The 18,951-nt window shown below is 49.0% G+C and overlaps 2 protein-coding genes across 3 annotated transcripts in view; one reads left to right on the top strand and one right to left on the bottom strand.

Annotated features, from left to right (window-relative positions):
- Nucleotides 1-18,951, bottom strand: part of ACSF2 (acyl-CoA synthetase family member 2) — a 40,563-nt gene that overhangs the window by 15,685 nt on the left and 5,927 nt on the right. Inside the window, exons 2-10 of the mRNA XM_010002753.1 lie at nucleotides 17,799-17,994; nucleotides 16,357-16,485; nucleotides 15,479-15,532; nucleotides 12,825-12,943; nucleotides 12,442-12,604; nucleotides 11,921-12,016; nucleotides 11,358-11,506; nucleotides 10,711-10,802; nucleotides 9,504-9,580 (exon numbers count right to left, since the gene is read on the bottom strand). Coding sequence (XP_010001055.1) covers nucleotides 9,504-9,580; nucleotides 10,711-10,802; nucleotides 11,358-11,506; nucleotides 11,921-12,016; nucleotides 12,442-12,604; nucleotides 12,825-12,943; nucleotides 15,479-15,532; nucleotides 16,357-16,485; nucleotides 17,799-17,994 — 1,075 coding nt within the window. The remainder of the gene's footprint in view (nucleotides 1-9,503; nucleotides 9,581-10,710; nucleotides 10,803-11,357; nucleotides 11,507-11,920; nucleotides 12,017-12,441; nucleotides 12,605-12,824; nucleotides 12,944-15,478; nucleotides 15,533-16,356; nucleotides 16,486-17,798; nucleotides 17,995-18,951) is intronic.
- On the top strand, nucleotides 407-7,684 carry CHAD (chondroadherin). Of its 2 annotated transcripts, none has more exons than XM_010002667.1 (4): nucleotides 407-1,189; nucleotides 4,658-4,821; nucleotides 5,126-5,271; nucleotides 7,326-7,684. In XM_010002667.1, the coding sequence occupies exons 1-3, from the start codon at nucleotides 407-409 to the stop codon at nucleotides 5,265-5,267; spliced, it is 1,089 nt and encodes a 362-aa protein (XP_010000969.1). In that variant the 3' UTR covers nucleotides 5,268-5,271; nucleotides 7,326-7,684. The 2 variants fall into 2 exon arrangements, with proteins under 2 accessions (XP_010000969.1, XP_010000970.1); XM_010002668.1 differs by having other exon boundaries at nucleotides 7,323-7,448.

Here is an 18,951-nt window from a genome sequence, read left to right as displayed (position 1 = left end):
ACAAACCAGGTTGTTTTTCCCCCACTGATGAACCTGGGCCTCACTTGGCTCAGCAGGGACCCGAGAGGTTCCCCACAGAGCAGCTCCATGTTTATTCTTCCTGACCATTTGCCTCCCTGTTGCAGAGAGGAAAACTACCTCTGCAGAGTCGCTCTGGCAGCGGGGCCAGGGAGGGCTGTGGACACTGCTCTGCCTGGTGCCAAGGGGTTAAGCTCACAGAAGTTCCCAAAGCCAGTTGCTTCCAACTGGCTGCTGCCTGCGGTTTGTGGGAAGGGATTCTGCTTTTTAATAACATTATAAATAGGGCTGTGTTCAGCATGCTGCAAACCCAGTTACACTCTCTCTCTCTCCCACCCATCTCCCTCCTCCTGCTCCTCTTCCCACCACACCAGTTCCAGACCTGACCATGAATCGGTCAGGCTTCTTCCTCGGTGTCCTCAGCATCCTGCTGGCATGTCTTGCCTCCACGGGGCAGGCATGTCCCCCGAGCTGCCACTGCCACGGGGGAGACCTGCAGCACGTCATCTGTGACAACGCAGGGTTGAAGAAGATCCCCAAGGTGCCCGAGCAAACCCGGCTCCTCAACCTGCAGAAGAACAACTTCCCCGTCCTGCCGACCAACGGCTTCCGTGACATGAAGAAGCTGGTGTCCCTGCACCTCCAGAGCTCACGGATCAAGGAGATCTCAACCGGAGCCTTCCGGGGACTCAAGAGCCTGGTCTACCTCTATCTCACTGACAACCAGATCAGTGTCATAAAGCCAGGAGCCTTTGATGACCTGTCAGAGCTCACCTACTTGTACCTGGACCGGAACAAGATCCCAGACCTACCCAAAGGGCTTCTGTCACCTCTTGTCAACCTCTTCATCCTGCACTTGGGCAGCAACAAAATCCGGGAGCTGAAACCAGGGGTCTTCAATGGGGCTAAAGACCTGCGCTGGCTCTTCCTCTCTGACAACTCCCTCACTAACCTCCTGCCTGGAGCTCTGGAGGACGTAGAAAACCTCGCTGTCCTCCACCTGGACAAGAACCAGCTAAGCAGCTACCCTGTGAACGCAATGAGTAAGCTGAGAGTGCTGGAGGAACTGAAGCTTTCTCATAACCCAATTGAGGTCATCCCTGACAATGCCTTCCAGTCCTTCGGGCGTTACCTGCAGACACTCAACCTGGACAACATGAAGCTGAAGAAGGTGAGTCTCTTTCCATTAGTTCCAGATAAGAAACATGGGGCTTCTCCTTTACAAAGCCCTCAGTTTGCTGTCCCTCCCTTGCAGAGGAGAGGGGAGATGCAGGTCTGTAGGCTCTGACCAGCTGACAACACCCCTGACACAGCCCAAGGGATAACAGGGAGTGCTCCACCCTTCTCTTGAGTTATTTTATGCAAAACCTAATTACCTGGAGCTCATCAAACTCCTTGGAAGGCAGGACATTCCCTCCCAAGCTGGAAATGACACCAGTCATTGAGAAAGGTATTTGGGGTGCTCCAGGACAATTAGCAAACTTCCATTATCCCAGACACAAGGCATGGGATGAGAGGCCAGCATCTGCCTTGTACTGGAGGGACAAGAAGGGCACTGCCACCTTGCAGGAGATCAGCTCCATCTCCTCTGTTGAGCCGGGGGACCTGTTCTATCCTGGCAGGGGGAGATGCCTCAGGAGGGGCTGTGAATAGCAGTGGTTTCTTACCCACCCCTTGCAGACAGGTAGGCAGAGGGACCTCCACCTTCACCTCCCCCCACACCTCCCAACTTTACACGTTATAAAGAAAGGTTTGTTTATTGATGCTCTCTCCAAGGGAACTCTCGCAGCGTCTTACAAAGGGGCTCTGTTCCCTCTGGAGAGGAGGAGGGACATTCAGGTATCCAGAACGGCAAAACAACCCCCTTCTTCTTCTGTGGGAAAGCACAACCCATAGGCAGGAGCCTTATACCCAGGAGGTGACTTGCATTAGGACCTCTGCAGTGTCAGGCAGGGCAAGAACAGAAACAAGCACAGTGCAAGAGGAGCAGCACCCAGTTGTGCAGCCCAGTGACCTCCTTGAGTGACCCCCAAGAGGCTGGAAAGGGGGGGTGCTGAGGTGGAACAGAACAGTTCTCCTTGGGATGATGCTTTGCCAGGAAGCCCAAAGGCAAAGGGCATCCAGAGAAGGCAGTCCAGGACTTCATGGCAAAGCAACACCCACCACCTGCAGGAAGATGTGATGAAAGAGAGAATTTCTTAGCAGCAAAGAGCAACTCAAAGGGCCTCACAGGGACACAGGTCACCTTAAAGCTCCCAGGAATAAAGCACACCATGGCTTTTCAACTTGCCCAGTTGGAGACTGGCACTCCCAAAGACCCTTCAGTAGCAGCCAGCCAGGATTTACACCTTGGTCCACTCACAGCACTAACCTCTCCAGGATGAGAATAAAAACACTTAAAGACAATCTACTGGCCTCTCTAGGCAAGACCTTAGACATGCTGCCACAGAACTTTTGTAGTCTGTTTTAAGGCACTTTAATCATGCACAAGTCAATAATTACAGCTTAAATTTTGTACCACTTGTAGACACATCAGAGTCTCAAGTTACATATTGAGTAATTAGACTAACCCATGATGCTGAGGTGCTCCAGGGAATTAATTGCCCTTGGCTTGGCCAAAAAGCAAGGGTTAACAACTCTTAACAGCAAAAAATACTGTCTTCTTTCCAGGGAACAGCTGTGGACAGGACCTTTAAAAGCTATTCCAGATGCCTCCTTTCCTCCTCAACAGCCCAGTAAAACACCAGTTTAGGAGATCAGCACTGACAGGGGTGGCTTCTGCAGCTTTAGGGCTTTCTTTTCCAGAAAAACAGAGTTCCCATCCCAGCTCAGAATTCTCTTCAAATCCTCAAAGGCCTCATATCCAAACAGCCCACGCATGAACTTTGCACTGCAAGGAGACATCCAGTCACAGAGGCCTCATGACCTAGAAATCACTACCAAATACTTTAAATGCTGCTGGCACCTTGACTGCAGCTCTTTCTCCTCCACAAAAATACTGTCCTTAGCTGTTCCCCTGCACAGCTGGAAAATTGTAGAGCTGATCAAGTGTAAAACCCCTCCATATAAAGCCATCCCAGCCTGTTCTGCAGTTGAGCAGGAGGAGAGGAGCCCTCAGGCTACTCTGCATCTCCAGCTCAGAGCTCCCCTTCCCACCAGCATCACCAACCAGTCACCTGCAGGGCTGTCTCACACATACCAGGATCCACCACGTACAAGCAGTGCAGATCCTGGAAGCTTCAGGCATGTCCTTGTCTGTGCCTTTATTGCAAAATAAAGGACAGCAGCAACTCTCCATCTACATAAGGGGAAAATCACCCGTTGCTTTCCAAGCACGTGCTCTGGCAGGCAGAGCAACAGCTGTTCCCAGCAGATGCAAACTCTTCTCATGGGGCTGGGAGAGGAATGAGCAGCTGACACAGTGCACCACTGTCCAAACCAGAGTGTGGCCAGGCTACTGCCAGCATCTCTGAGCAGCTCCTCTATCAGCACAGTTAAACCTACCAAGGCCAGCTGGGTTTTAGACCAGAGAGCCCAGCACCACTGACTGTCCAACAGCTACAATGCCCTGGGAATCTCTTAGCTAAGCTCTAATCCTGTCCAACATTGCTTAATTTGGAAGATGACAAAAGTTCACAGCTTAAAATAGTGCATTTCCTCTCCTAACCTTTTCAGCTTAGAGAACTTGGAAAAACCCCTGATGGTCCCATCTGAAGTGCAAGATTTTGGCCAGAAATGAGAGCACAGGTCCTTGCCTGGGGGGGTCTGGTAGACCTAGTGAGCTTCTCTCCACCCTTGCTCTAAAGCTTTCCCCCTCAGGAGCTCTGTCAATGATCTCCTCTCCAGTTCATCACTGCCAAGGAGGTTTTCATGGAAGGGTTGGCTTTCAAGAAGAAACTTTCCAACCTGAGTAATGAAAGGCTGAGAAAAGCCAGAGATGAGACCTCATGGAAAAGAGGAGGGGGCTGCAGAGCCAGGTCTACAGCCTCTCTTTGACTGCTTTATTCTAGGGAGGCTCACCCTTAGAGCCTGCCTGTCAATTGAGAAGAGATGAATCTTGCAGCATCCCTTGCAAACAACCCACTGGAAATGAGAAAAAAAAAAAAATGGAGGAGGTTGAGGTGCTGGAAATCTGCCTCTATTTCTAAACTGCTTGAATGCCAAGTGTAACTTTCCACTTGGAGACCCCAGGCACTGCCAAAATCTACAGCCCCTTCAGACGCCACAAACACTCCCTCCTTCAGCTGTGCCAGGCCAGGCAAGGCAACAGGCACTGGGAGGATTTCCAGCCTTGGAAAGGAACCTACCCAGAAAATATCTTCATTTAGAATAGAGAAGTATGGCTTAAAAATAAAAGAGGGCTGCCAGACTTGACTTTATTTAGGGATGTGGCTGGGAAGACAAACCTGGGGGGGTTTGGGGTGTAGGTCTGTTTAGGCAGGAGCCACCATAACTCATGAGCCCACAAGCCCAACACCTCCCTTAGGTGCCCAGAGCTTCCAGAGAGCTGGGACCCCCCTCCACTGCTCTGTCTCTTGCTCTTCCCACGCTCAGGCCACTGAAAACCCCGAACGGGGCCACTCAGGTTTGAACCCCCCCTTCCCTCAGCATTGCTGGGGGTAAAACCTTTGCGCTCTAGTTGGCAGAGGGCGCGTTCGCGGGGGTGACGGTGCTGAAGAGCGCCCACCTGGAGAACAACCGGCTCACCCACCTGCCCCGCGCCTTCCCCTTCGACAAGATGGAGACGCTGACGCTGTCCCGGAACGCCTGGCACTGCAACTGCCAGCTGGCACACCTGCGCAGGTACGGCCCCTTCCCTCCTGGGGGGGACACCCCTTGGGGATTGTCCCCCTGTCCACCAAGCTGTGCCAAGCAAGAAGAGGCTGCTGGAGGCTGCTCAGGAGCTTCTTCCTCAGCCTGCCCTCTTTGTTCGTGGCATGAGGGGATTGTCCCCCTGTCCACCAAGTTGTGCCAAGCAAGAGGAGGCTGCTGGAGGCTGCTCAGGAGCTTCCTCCTCAGCCTGCCCTCTTTGTTCGTGGCTTGAGTGTTGTCCCGGATGGTTTGTCCCCCTTGTGAGCTCCTGCTCTCCTTCCTCCCCATGTCCCAGGTGGCTGAAGGGCAATCGTACCCGCACCGAGGAGACCTGCTCGACGCCGGCGCAGTACCGGGGCCAGTCCATCCGGGACACCCCGGCCCTCCGCACCTGCAAGCTCCCCACCAAGAGGTCCAAGAAGGGCACCCGCCATTAAACACGTAAGATGGTTGGCTGGTAGAGCCACTCCCTAGCAGTAGCTGGTAGAATGACCCACAGCACACCCTGGTGCCACCAGAGGTACGGGGACTTCTACCTCTGATTCAGCGACACTCGGGTTTGGCTACAAGTAGCTCATCCACTCACGTCCCCACTCAGAGCTGCTCCATCTACTGGAAATAGTGACCTCCATGAGCTCCCACCCAGAGCAGAGAATATTCCTGGAGCACCAAGGATGGAGTCAAGCCTGTTAAGCAAACGTGGGGCTAAAGACAGGCCTGGGGCAACACTTAAGGGTGAAACGTGTAATTAAGTATGAAAACAAGTGTGGGTTTAGCCCAGTGTTACCATGAGCTGGGATCACACAGGCTTTACTTTTCTAACCAATTGGAGATGCTCAGCATTTTGCCTGAGCAAAGGTCCTCCAGGTCTGGTCTGAAATACAGGGCAGGACATAGCTGGGAAATCTGGCTCCTATGAAAAAAATCAATGTTTTCCATAAGGAGCAGTTCCCAGTCCAGCATCTGCCTTCCAGCAACTACAATTCCCATCCAAGACACCCAGGTATTTAAAAAGAAGGGCTGATGCCTTCAAATGAGTGTCCCAGAAGAGGGAGGTAGGAGACAGCAAATATTTTCTTAATGAAGTGGTGTGGGCCAGAAGGTGATTCAGAGACAGGACTGACTTTCCCTTGAGCCATGAGCTTGCTGACATCCACCAATCCAAACACCAACTGTGAAAACCTACCACACAAACACCTTCCACAACTGGAAACTACCAAGAGGATTGAATTCTGCTCACAGAGTAGCAAGAAAGCCACAATTATCATCAGTCCATCCCAAGCATTTTCCTTTTCCCCAGCCCAGGATTAGGTCTGGAGCTTGTATGGATTCTGAAGGATTTTTTGATGAGTCTGCAAGTTTGGAAGCTCTTGGGAAAGGGACCTTTGCTCATTTGTTAAGTGACCTTGCACTGCACTGTATGAAGAAGGGTTGTGACTGTGCCCTTCCATAGCAGAAAGGATGAGGCAGAAGCCCAAAGCCCAGTTATGGCTGTTTGGTCCCCAGTTCACTAAGGATATGAATAACAGGATGGAGAAAGGAAAGTTATGACCAAAGTGTCCACAATGCCAGTGGTTCTGCACCTTCCTAAAGCAGTTAATTCTTTCACAGTGCCAGAGGTTTTAAGGATTAGAGATGGAAATACCAGTCGTTCCATATAGGGCGGGTAAAGTTCCACTCCAAGGATGGAAAAACCTCACTTTTCTAAACCACAACACTTAAATGTATTTTATTTACAGGCTTGGCCCTTCTTAACCTTCTTGTCTCCCTGTCTGAACTCAATTCCAGTTCACTCCTCCATGATGAGGGTAATAAAACCATGACAGCAATGTCTGGTTTTTCTAGAGCACCTCCCATCAGCTCCCTGAAACAGGTTTACAAGTGTTAACAAAATAGAAACCTATTTATTCCAGTCCTGCAGAAGGCAAAGCTCGATACCTTTGGGTGTGAGTGCCAAAATACAGGCACACAAACCCATTCCAGGGTGGTGAACATGATTTTAAGGAATATGAAGTACCTCTGACTTCATCATGCACCTCTGGAGAGCCAGGCAGCTTTCTCAGATGTCAGCCACAGGGCTCTGTACTTCAGAAATGACCAGTGACTTGGGTCACTGGCCACATTTCAGATTAAAGGCTGCTTGGCAGTTTCTAAAAATCTACCTGTCCTGGATTTTCAGAACCAGGGCACCAAAATAATTCACTTCTTTTGAAAATTTCACTCTTAGGTTTCTTCCTGTATGAGGGAGATGCTTGGTGACCAGCAACACTTAGGGTAAGATACTCAAAAGTCACACCCAGTTGGCACTGAGATCAGGGACAGGACTAACCCATCCCCTCAAAAGTGGGAACTTCATGGCTCACTGGCTCCTAACTTCATTCACTCATCGAATATAAAAATAAACAGATCAATGCTAGAAGTTTACTGATATGCTTTTAAAAATCCCCTTAAACATGGGGATTTCTCTCTTTTTTCTTTTCTTTTTCCCCTAGCAGGCCCTGGCATGGCCTGTCCTGGTGACCGGTCACTTCAACCATCAGAAAACTACTGACTTCTGAGTCCTTCCTTAAGCTTCTCCTACCTGTCAGGAAACATTTCTGATATATCCAAACACCTCCAGCCTCCTCTGAGCCCCCGCTTCTCTGCTGACTGCAGGATGGAATCCACCTTTCCAATCTTTTCCGACATCTATATGCATTTTTTTTTCCCCAAGAGGCATTTTTAAAAACTCAACTATGCATGACCATACTAAGACAACCTAAGCTAGATCCTGCCAGTGAAACACAGTCATCTTCCCCAGAAGCACCATAACCCACGACCCCCATCAACCAGTTGGTTGCTGGCTCTCTCCTTCCAGTGGAGTGGAAGAAAGAGGGAAGGTAGGAGCATCCCCCAGCTGCTTGATCAGGAAAATTGGTCTCATACAAAGAAACTCCTCTGCCTTCCCATGGAGAGGATCCCTGCAGGCCAGGGCTGAGGGGGAGAGGTGAAGCAATGCCCAAGAACCACTGGCCCTGAGAAAGAGCTGCCCTTCCAATGCCAAAAGGCAGCAAATCTCTCTAGGTCAGCCCAAAACCCTGGAAGTGAAATAGTGCTGGGAAATCCCTGAGACTGAAGCCATCTGAAGAGGGGATTCCCTCCCACCCTCTGCATCCAAGAGAAGAAGGTGTGTGACCTGCAGCCCAGCTGGGACACCTTTCACCACTCCTCTGCTCTCCACCCACACTCCAGAGGATCTAGCAGGACACCAGGATGACTGTGGTTTATTGTCATGGCTATCACAGCACCACAGTTGCAACTTAACTGTGTTTTTTAATCCTAAAGAGTTATATAAATATATGTATATTTATTCCTCTGTAACTGAGTGTAAATGACCTTTAAGAGGACAAAAAACTCTGTCTCCTATGTAGAAATCAAATTGTATATTTTCTTATGTACATCTTCTGTATAAAGCTCTTGCTGCAAAGATTAAATCACCAAGTCTCCCTGTGTCTGTCTGAGGGCTGGAGGATCAGAAGTAACATGAGACCAGTGGTACAAATATAGACTTAATCCTCTTTATCCTATGGGCAGAGCAACTGTTTGGGAGGGTTTTATTATTTCTGTTTCTACAAAGCAGGACCACGTGACACCTAATGAGTCCTGGGCACTTGCAGTAGGGTCTGAAAATGTTTTGTGAGGCCAAACTCAATCCTACTATAAAAATAGGTAGATGTCACCTGATGAGAGTCTGGGCAACAGCACCAGGGCTGTTGGGTTTTTTTTCAGCTCAGCATTAAGAGCATCACATCTAGGAAAAAAAACCCTGGCTGCCTCTGAGACAGCTCCAGCACAGATGCCCTGGACTGCCTTGCTAACACAGCAGAGCACACAGTCATTCCTGTAAAACCCTGGTGTGGGGTGGTCTGTGTCTGCCAACAATAACACACCTAACCTGACTCCCAGCCCCATGGGTCTATCCATCAACAACAGCTTCCCAGGCATCTGTCAGCAGCGTGGCACCAAAGTGACTTCCTTCAAAGTAAAACAAAATGAAACACGTCACCTGGAGTGCCACTGACCCCCTTGCTGGCCCCCTCCCCATGCAGGACATGCAGATGCTCTTGCACAGGCCATGGGTGCAGGGACACGTGGTGGAGCAGCAGCACACGTGCTCGGACATGTGCTGCTCTCCTGGCCAAGCAGTGCCTGGTGCTGCACGTGTGGATGGCACCATTCCCACGTTCAGACTCAAACACGCAGCGTGCAACAAGGATTTATATCTGCATGCAGCCCAGGATGGTGAGAGAAACCTGAGAGCTCCACAAGAGGAACACGTGCACCCACCCCCGCCAGTACAAACCAGCAACGCCTCTTCCATCGTCATTCATCCTGGCAGCGTGTACAACAGAAGGGTTTATAAGCTTGGAAATGCTCAGTATTGAAATGCCCAACAACACTGAATGCAGTGGCTTCTCTTCTTACAAAGCTTCCTCCCCAGACACCCCACCAGCAATGGGGCAGAGCCCCATTCTTCCTCCCAGCCCCTCTACACCTCCTCTGCCTGTCCCACCACACCTGATCTCGGCAGCTCCAGCACCACCAGGCACAGCTGCCATGCAGAGATGCCCAAATTCAGGCTCTCACCACAACAAACACTACTTGTAGCTCTAGTCACAGGAACCACAACTCACCACCATCTCTGGCATGTGCATTTTGGTCATAACTGTCTTCATGATCTCAGGGGGAACAGGAGAACCTGCAATGACTCCTGGAAGAAAGAAAGATTACAATCTTGGAAACCATCTATTTATTCCCAAGAGCAGTCCCCCAGAAGATTCCAGATTTAAATGCTGGCAAGACCTTCAGGATACATGGGTTCCTGTCAAAACACTTCCTATTTTTATGGATACATAAAAGGTCCTAGTTATTCTAGAATAAGGCTGCAGCAAGGCTGGTTTGCCTAAATAAATTCAGGTTGGCAGAACTGACCCATTAGGTTTCCATTAAGAAAATAAACTCTATAGCACTAATCTAGTCCAAGCTGCAGTTCCCCCAAAAGGAAAGATTCAGAGCAGAAATAAACACAGATTTTTAGCAAGACAAATGCACCCATCCATCATCACCACCATAAAACCAAAAACCTCTCCTCTTGCCTTGCACAGAGCAACCCTTTTTCCTCCCTTTTTGGGGGAGGGCAGATCACATCTGTCCTGTCCTAGAGCTAGAGAAAAAAAAGCAGGTTAATATATAACTGACTTTGCTGGGGAACAAGATGAAACAGGATCTTTTTGCACACAGCAGAGATGATTAGGTGATCTGCTGAAGTATTTCTTTATGCTCCAGCACAGTGTTCCCTCCAAGCTGTTACTGCCTCAGAAGGGCTGATGGTCTCCTTGGTTTGGCTCAGATATTTCTGAGCCTGACTGCAACAAGAGAGAAAGCTCCAGCACAAGTTATCACCCCCTCTCCAACGCTTAGTTCAATGACTTCCAAAAATCAGGGAGGAAACTTCGGGCCAGGAGAAATCCCAGCACAGCTCTGCTTTAGGGGCTGCCCCAGCCTCATGCACACAAGGCATCTGCTGCCACACGGTGGTGGCTGCTGAGACCAGAGCCGAGCAAAACCAGACTTCCCAGCTCCCCGACCTTGCAGATGAAACAGAAAGGCCTTCCCTCCATCTGCTTTAAGGTAAAAGAGCTCTTAACAACCCATAATTATTGAAGGAAACCCCAAGGAAAGAAAACACAGCATCACGTTTATTGGGAAACACAAGGCTCCTGCATCCAAACTCCTCCCTCCAAAGGAGCCATTTGCTTACAAAGCTGAAAACAGCCTCCCAGCAGGGAACCAGTTATACCCAGTTTCTAAGAATTTTTCTGCTTGAGCTGTCAGACTTACCTCCCCTGAGGCTTGACAGGTTGTAGGAGTCAAAGTCCGGCTGGGACAGCATGTCTATGTACATGGTTGGTGTGCCAAAAAGAAAGGAGCATCTTCAGGAAAGGGAGAGAAAAGGCAAAGCTGCAGAGATGGAACCAGGGGCAGCCCCAGCTCAGCACCACATCCCATCCCACCCAAGACCACGGAGCAGCAGCACAGCAGGTGTGTTGTCCATCAGTGTACATAGGTATGTATAAGGCATATACAGAAATCTACATGTGTGTATTATACACACACAACAGCTGCCTTGTTTTACAAGCTACATGTGAAGAACCAGCTGGAAATGGAACCATCTCAGCAGCAGAGCTGGACATGGAGAACCAAGGGCAGGTGGCTATGTGTAACCAGCTGCAGCAAACCAGGAAAACACTGCTTTCCAGCCCAAGTGACCTGAAGGATCCCTTATATTTGGGCAAAGAGCAGTGTGACAAACTCCCAAGCACAGCAGAAAAGACAGGATTTAGCCTCCTGAAGTGCCTGTGGCAGCATGTGCACCAGCAAGCCTGCCTGTCCCACCACAGGAAGAGCAGGAGCAATGTCCTGGCAGATAGGAGGAGGGAAGCAAGGAGGTGTGAGCTCCTCTGCAGGAGGCACCAACCAGCCCTCACCTCTCTCTTGACACCGCGTCCAGTGCGGCCCTCGCCTCGAAGCTGGGGGATGAGAAGAAGCAGGAGGACCCGTGCAGGGCCATCACCATGGAGCCTCCCACTGAGCCCAGGCAGTGGTAGAGGGGGGCAGGCATGACACAGCGATAGTCCTGCAGGCAAGGCAAAGGCTACAGTGAGGAGAGATCAGATCTTCCAGCCTGAGGCCAGCCCATCCCACTGCTGGAGCTCAAAGATCTGAACAGTGGGCTTCTCCTTGATCATTTAAAACTAACTGGCATTCATCTGTGTTCCTGGTAGGTAAAGGGGTCTTTTTGTAGGGGGAAAATGGTGAAGTGAATCTCTTTTCAAACCCCCACTCAAAAAAAAAAAAAGACCCTTTACATGGAACTAAAATGAAGGATTGATGAAACTGCACTGAAATGACAAATGTGATGAATGTTCCTCAACATCATCAGCAGCAAAACATCCTGCCCCTCTGCTGAGCAAGGACCAACGCTCTCCACACACATGGTCTCTCTGTGGCAGTAGAGACCACCCCAAACTGAGTTTCCCGCAAGCCTCACCTGCCCTGTGATCCCCAGCCTCTGGCCGATCAGGTTGGCGTTATTCACGATGTTCCTGTGAGAGAGGGTGGCTCCTTTGGGGCTTCCTGTTGTCCCCTGAAAGACACAGACTGTTTTGCAGTGATGTCACCTCTGCAGAGGATGCACTACCTGTGCCCAGGGCATTTCCCAGGCAGACTCCAGGGTGATCTATTCTCCATTCATACCTGGGAGAATTTCTTTTCCTCTTTAAGAGCATCTGAACCTCAAACCACATAAAAAACCTCAAATGGTCCAACTCCAGTTCAACAGAATTCACATGACACCCTCTCATCTCTATCAGCCCTTGACAAAGGGCTGAGCAGAAAGAATGGAAGAAGCAAGGAGAAACGTGAGAACTTCCTCCATCCTACAGCAGATGGAACCAGGTCTTGGTCCCAGAAGGCAAAGGAAGTGGGATTGCTCAGCATCACTCCCATCTGTATCTGCAACCCCAGCAAGGAACCCCACCCACAAGGCATGGAGCAGGCAGAAACACCTACTGAAGTGAACTGGATGTTGATGGGGTCAGTGTTGGACTGCATCCCCTGCAGGACCCTCAGCTGCTTCATGTGGCTGCTGTCCCCAGCCTGCATCACTTCATCCATGTGGAAGGTGCCGGGCAGCTTGGAGTCCACTGTGATAACAATGGACAAGTCAGGTAGCCTGGTATAGAGAAAAACACCATCAGCAACAACAGAGTGAGGAGAAAACTGCCCAGATAGGGACAGACTGGTTGGGAGAAGCCTCCAGGACAGTGTAACTTGTTCTCTTTCAGACAAGACCCTCTGTGGGTCCTTCTTCCACCAGCCTCTGCAGTTGAGAGAACACAAGGCAGGACACAGCTGGGAGGTCAGTGCAAAGACACCACAAGTTCCTAACTCACCTTTTGCTCTTTACTCCCCCTGGACTGGATTTCTCCAGCTCGGGACATAATTCCTTTAGAATGTCATAATACCTCTGTGTTTTAAACTGGGTGGGAAACACCAGTGCCCTGCAACCAACCTGTGAAGGGAGACAGAAATCCATGAGAAGTCGTGTGGGGTTGATGTTCAGGACTTGATGAAGAGCACTCACCACCACACAGGAACATGCACAGCCCTGTGACACCCCCCCCAGCAAGTGGGAGCCATTAACACCACACCAGGATTTTCTCCATGGCTTGTTTCTGCAACACAAGCAGCTCTTTCCAGAACTAAATCTGGAGATTTTTAACTCTTCCCAGTAAGAGCCACAGTGTGTGGTGGTTTAAAGGTTCACCAAGGAGTGTGACATGGGTCCCTGCAGCAGACACCCTCCTGGGCTTGGGGACATGTTCCAGCAGGAAGGTTTATCAAGGGCAAACACAAATCAAGCCCTTACATCCCTGCACTCATACAACCCCACAAGCATGGGGCAGGGAGCTGTTCCTGCATGCCCAGCACAGCAAACCAGGAGCTTTGCTCCTCCCTGGGGTTCAGGTCAGGATGGGCTGGTTGCTTTTTTGATGGGCAAGAGAGTGAAGCTGCAGCCTGAGGTTCCCTCTTCTCCCAGGATCCCCACCCCTCATTGTGACCACAAGGCACACAACTCATTTTTCAGGTTAGGAGTCCCAACAGTAACAAAATATGAAAAAAAAAAAATTAATTTGATCCCAAATGAGGGTTTTTGAGGAAACCTGAAGACTGCCTCTCTGGTCAAACCAAGGTTTTGTTGTGGGGTTGGGTTTTTTTAAGGTGTTCCATTTCCTAAGGTTTTTCCACCTCTTTTTAAAGCATCAGCTCTTTTAAAACTTAAAACATTTTTCATTCAACCTTTACATTTACATAGTCCTGCAAAAAGAGCATTTTAATTACTCCAAGCATTTCTATTTCTTTTCAGCAGACATTTGCTGATTTTGACCCAGATTTGCAAACTGCTTTCATCTTAAAAAAAAAAAAAAAGGCATTCTTGTTAAATAAACTATTTACATAAATGATTTACTTGACTGTTATCATTATTTTCCCAAAGTCTGTGAAATAAGGAGACAATAAATCATTTGTAAGTACCCTCTGGGATTTGTCAAAAGGAAAGATAAACATTTGTTTCATTTTTTGGAACAGCCTGCCCAGAACCCAGGGGACTGAGTCTGTACTGGGATGTTTTGAGCCTTTAACTTTTTACAATTAGTTCCTTCAACCTACTTTTCTGGTTGAACCAGCTTTGCAAAACTGATACTGTGTGAGGAGAGAAGCTGGCAGGGCAGATGCTATGTGAGATAAGGGTCTCTAATTGGGCATCTCCCCCCTTGGTGTCAACCTGAATGACAGCAGACCTGTCTTCAAAGGGCCTGTCATATGAAAGCTGCCATCAGTTTGCCTTCTCTAAGCCCTAGAAACACAACAGGAATCAGAGAACTGGTTAATATACATGTATTTGTGTATCTACCAAAGGGAGGGAATCTGATGGAGCAAGGAAGGGACTGCATGGACTGACAGGCTCCAACAGGCAAAGCCCTGAAGTCTTCAGGGGTTTTGTTGCACAAATAAAGGTACAAATAATTAGAGAGGTGAGGAACACCAGAGATCTCCGTGCCAAAGGAGAAGTTAGGAACACTAGGACACTTAGGAGGGTGAGACAGGAGCAGTCCTGTTCAAACCAAGTCAGAGTTACTGATGCAGGAGAGAAGTCTCCCTTCATTGCTAGAAATTATCCATTTTCTAGGTAAAGCAAGAACTTGGATGGTGCTGGGAATACCCAGAAGTGGTTTCCTCTCTAATATCAGCCTTTGAATTCAAGTTGAACAAACCACAGGTAAGCAAGATAGCTTCTTAATCCTAGGTTCCATTTTTAGCCATTAAAATGTTCAATAACCTGAATTCCCTGTTACTGGGGCTAAGGAGCCAGAACGATTTGAACTGATTGGTGCTCTGCCAACTCAAACCCAGGCAAGTAGAGGAGGGGGCTGAGGCAGAAAGGACCACACAACAGAAAGATATCAAGCAGTGGCAATACCTAGAACTTAAACCAGGCTGAACCCAAGGCTAAAAAAAAAAAAATAAATCTGAAGAGAAATCAAGCTGTCAAGTAGCCTGGTCTTTTCTGAGCCTTCCAGCTTTCCACTTCTAAGGTTAACATCCCAGATGGTGATTTTTGCCCCAAGCAGTGGGAAGGCAGAGCAGTGCTGAGCTGGGGAGGGCAGCTGCTCAGTGCTCTCCCTCCTGGGCAGCCTGGACCTTGAGTGTGGGAAAGTTAGAGCTGATGTTAAGACAGATGTGGTCTCTAGAGATTGCCAGCTTCTTAGCTAGTCCCTGTGTCAGATATTTAGTTTCTCCTCTTTTCCTCATTCCCTAGTAAATGACTGCTGGCAGAGGTGGCTGTTACTGCTGTAATATTGGCAGTACAAGGTTGTTAGCAGAGAGAGAAGGATGAGCAGGATGCAGAAGCCTCTATCAAACAGACAGGGTGGCAGCCAGAGGCAACAGCAACAGCAGAAGCTCATCTGGATTGTGTCCCCACTCCCCCCCTTACACCAGTTCTCACAACAAACCCATTGGCAGCAGCAGTCAGTGCCATACAAACCTTCCTCAGGACAAACTCCAGCTCCTGGGCCTGGTAGGCTGGGTTCACAGATACCTCAAAAGGGAGAAATAAGAAGGTTGATCAGAGTTACCCTTGCCTTGAAAACCTTCTCCCCTAACATGTATTCCAAAAGAAAAGTTCTCCCAGGAAAAAGTGACACTCAAAGCCTCTTCTCCAACACACAGAGCTAAGAGCTCACATTCACATTTCACATTCACCAGAAAAATTGGCTGACTCTGAAGGTTGTATGAAAGAAAACAGTTAAAAAGAGAGGAGAGATATATGTGAACTCACATAATCAAAACAGTCTCAGGAATAGAAACCACACCTCCTGTCTCTCCATTCAGTCCACTAAACTGAAGACTTAAAGCTCAAGTGCAAGCCAGGTTTCTTGATGGATGGTCATAAATCTATCCCTTCTCCTGTCCAACTCTCCTCACAAGTAGCATTGGCCAGTGGAGCCAAGCTCACCATCAGGTTCACACTGAGCCATGCTCATCCACCCTGTTCCTTGGCAGACACTGGGATGAACCACAATGAAGCCAGTGGAGCAGAAGGTGGGGTGAGGTCCTTACCATGGTGCACTGTCTGAATATGCTGCATTTTGGTGCATGTGTCAGGCCATACTAGCACAAAAACTGGCTTTTGGGGATATGTAGCTTGGACCATGCTTTTAAGTGAGCATTTCTACCACGAAGCAATGCAGACTCTACTTAGAAGAGATCTAAGTAGCTGGTAACTGGTTAGGACAGCAACACACCACATTAAAAAAAAAAACAAACAACAAACTTGACTCTTTGAGTATCTCCTGGTGCTTCGTTGTCTCCTTTTCCTTTCCCAGCAGACTGCTAAAAACCAAGACACAGTAAAATCCTTACCAGGATGATTCCTGCCTGGGCAGTTGCAAATTGCATGAGAACCCACTCATATTTATTTGGGCCCCACACCCCCAGCCGGTCTCCCTTCTTCAGGCCAAGAGCCAGAAGTCCAGCTGCTGCTTGGTCCACCTGGAAAATCATAGAATGGTTTAGGTTGGAAGGGGCCTTAAAGATCATCCAGTTCCAACCCCCCTGCATGGGCAGGGACACCTCCCACCAGCCCAGGTTGCTCCAAGCCCCATCCAACCTGCCCTTCAACACTGCCAGGGATGGGGCAGCCATAGCTTCCCTGGGCAGCCTGGGCCAGGCTCTCACCACCCTCACACTAAAGAATTTCTTCCTAATGTCTCACCTAAATCTCCCCTCCTCCAGTTTTTATCCATTACCCCTTGTTCTCTCACTACAACCCCTTGCAAAAAGTCCCTCCCCAGCTTTCCTATAGTCCCTTCAGGTACTGAAGAATACAAGAAAAGATCATGAGGATCACACCTGGGATGCAGTGGGGGATATTAATCTCCTGGCACTTCTTCCTGAGGAAAAAACCATCATATTTGCAACTGAAACTGCAATTACTACTTTATTTTGCAAGAGCACGTTTCAGATGTGCAGATGTATGTACAGATATTCTGAGGAACTCAGGGAAGTTTTCATAGTCCTTGCTATGTTCTCAAATGAATTTGTGAGATCTACTTTGTAGGAGAAATTTGAGGTGTAGCCATTCCCTGTTTTAGTTCTGAATTACAGCCTACTTTTTAAAATTAGGGTGAACACAGCTAGTCTTGTTTATCTGAATGGATGTAACCAAAATGCCAGCAAATGTTAAAAAACCCAGATCATTCTTCCAATCCAACATCATATCACCCATTTCATAGAAACTTTCCAGGTAATCAGCCTTGAAACACTGCCCCTGTGTTCAGAACACCTAGAAACATGTATTTGTATGGAATATGCATGCACACATCCACATGCATAGATACACCCACATGTTTTTGCATGTGATATTGAGACCAAGCCCTTGACTTTGCTCAGATGCCTTTGTGCTTGGACTAGAAACCTCCACGCACTCAGGACCTCTGACAATCAGAGCAACGTGACTGGCCCAGGAGCTAGAGCCTTCTCCAGCAGAAAAAAACACCATGACTCAGCCCGCAACACATCAGATAGGGGTGATGACTTTTAAGTATGAAAGTTCATTCTGGGATATTCAGCAAGCCTTGTTCATGCACTGTCTCCTCCCTTTGGTCTCCAGGCTCCGAGGAGGACAAAGGCAACTCACACCCATCGGGTGTTTGCTGGGGAGGTGCTGGTTCCCTCCACACAGGGCCAGCCTGAAGATCCACACAGGACACACCCCTAAAAAACTGGTTTCCATTTCTCCATCACACCTGCTGCTGCTGTTACCCACCTGTCCAGGCTCTCCAAGGGGTGAACCAGGCACTCACCTCCTCTTTGAGCTGAGCAAACGTCTTCCGAACCCCATCTCGGCAGAAGATCACGGCTTCACGGTTGGGAAATCGCTGGGCAGTCTCTTCCAGGCACTGGCCCACAGTTTTGGTGAGAAGGGGAGTGTCTAAGGATCCCTGGACATAGCTGTTGGTCACCTTGGAGGATGCAGAGGGCACCCTTGTGTGCAGAGCACTGTAAAAGAAAAGAGAACGTTCTTTAATACAACTCCTCGATACGATTCTCCCAGCCTGGAGGGATCATCAACATGCCAACAGCACCAGGAAGCACATCCTAGCACTGGTGGGACCACAGGCAGCCACTTCAATAGCTCAAGGCCAGGAATATCTCCAAAAACACTCTGAAAACATGTACAGCAGCCTGTGTGCTGTTCAGTGTGTCATGGGAGGAACCCTGCCCCAGAGAGGATTAACAGATCAGCCCAAACTCCATTTCCTATTCATTACAGGTTCAATATTCTGGGAAGACTTGCTGCTATTTACCACAAAGGATTTGTTTTCCTACCCATGAGAAACACAGCCTAGCATGACAGCACTCCCTGTCAGGGTGGAGTTAAGTCTCAAGATAAACACAAACGGTTTTGCCTTCCAGGGATGGGGAAAGCTCTCCTCTGAGAGCTGACCAACTGGCCTAACCCTCTCTCCTTCACTGCTTCTCAGGAGGCTGAGGGTTGTGCAACTTCCATCGACTTTGTTCAGACAAATTCCTTCTGGCTCTGCTCTTGGGCAATGCACATCAAGGCTGTAACAGCTGCCCAAGGAGGGGGAGGGAGGACAAGTTCTAAACTGAACTATCTTTTATCATTTAAGAGCCTGGCACACAGATAAACTAGGAGAAAACACCTTTGTAAATATTGGTTATATAAACTAAAGGTTGAAAAAGCTCTGCCTAACCCAAGGAGAGGACAAATGCTCCTGGGGAAGCAGAAAAAGCCACTGTGGCCATGGGCAATCATGTGTTGGAAATGGCAACTGGAAAAGCCACTGTCCCCATCACTGTGCACAAGCAGGTCCAGCCACTCACCCAGGCAGACCAGGAAACCACAAGCTGCCTGCAAAGATGTTTGGTGGAGACAACCAGACTCACAGCTCTCTGAAGCCAAGTCATCTCCAGTTTCAGCAGAGCCTTTCC

The sequence above is a fragment of the Chaetura pelagica genome, unplaced genomic scaffold, assembly GCF_000747805.2.
Source record: "Chaetura pelagica isolate M959 unplaced genomic scaffold, ChaPel_1.0 scaffold47, whole genome shotgun sequence".
NCBI classification, from domain to species: Eukaryota; Metazoa; Chordata; class Aves; order Apodiformes; family Apodidae; genus Chaetura; species Chaetura pelagica.
The sequence above is the reverse complement of the archived record's forward strand: the minus strand, read 5'-3'. Positions and strand labels throughout refer to the sequence as shown.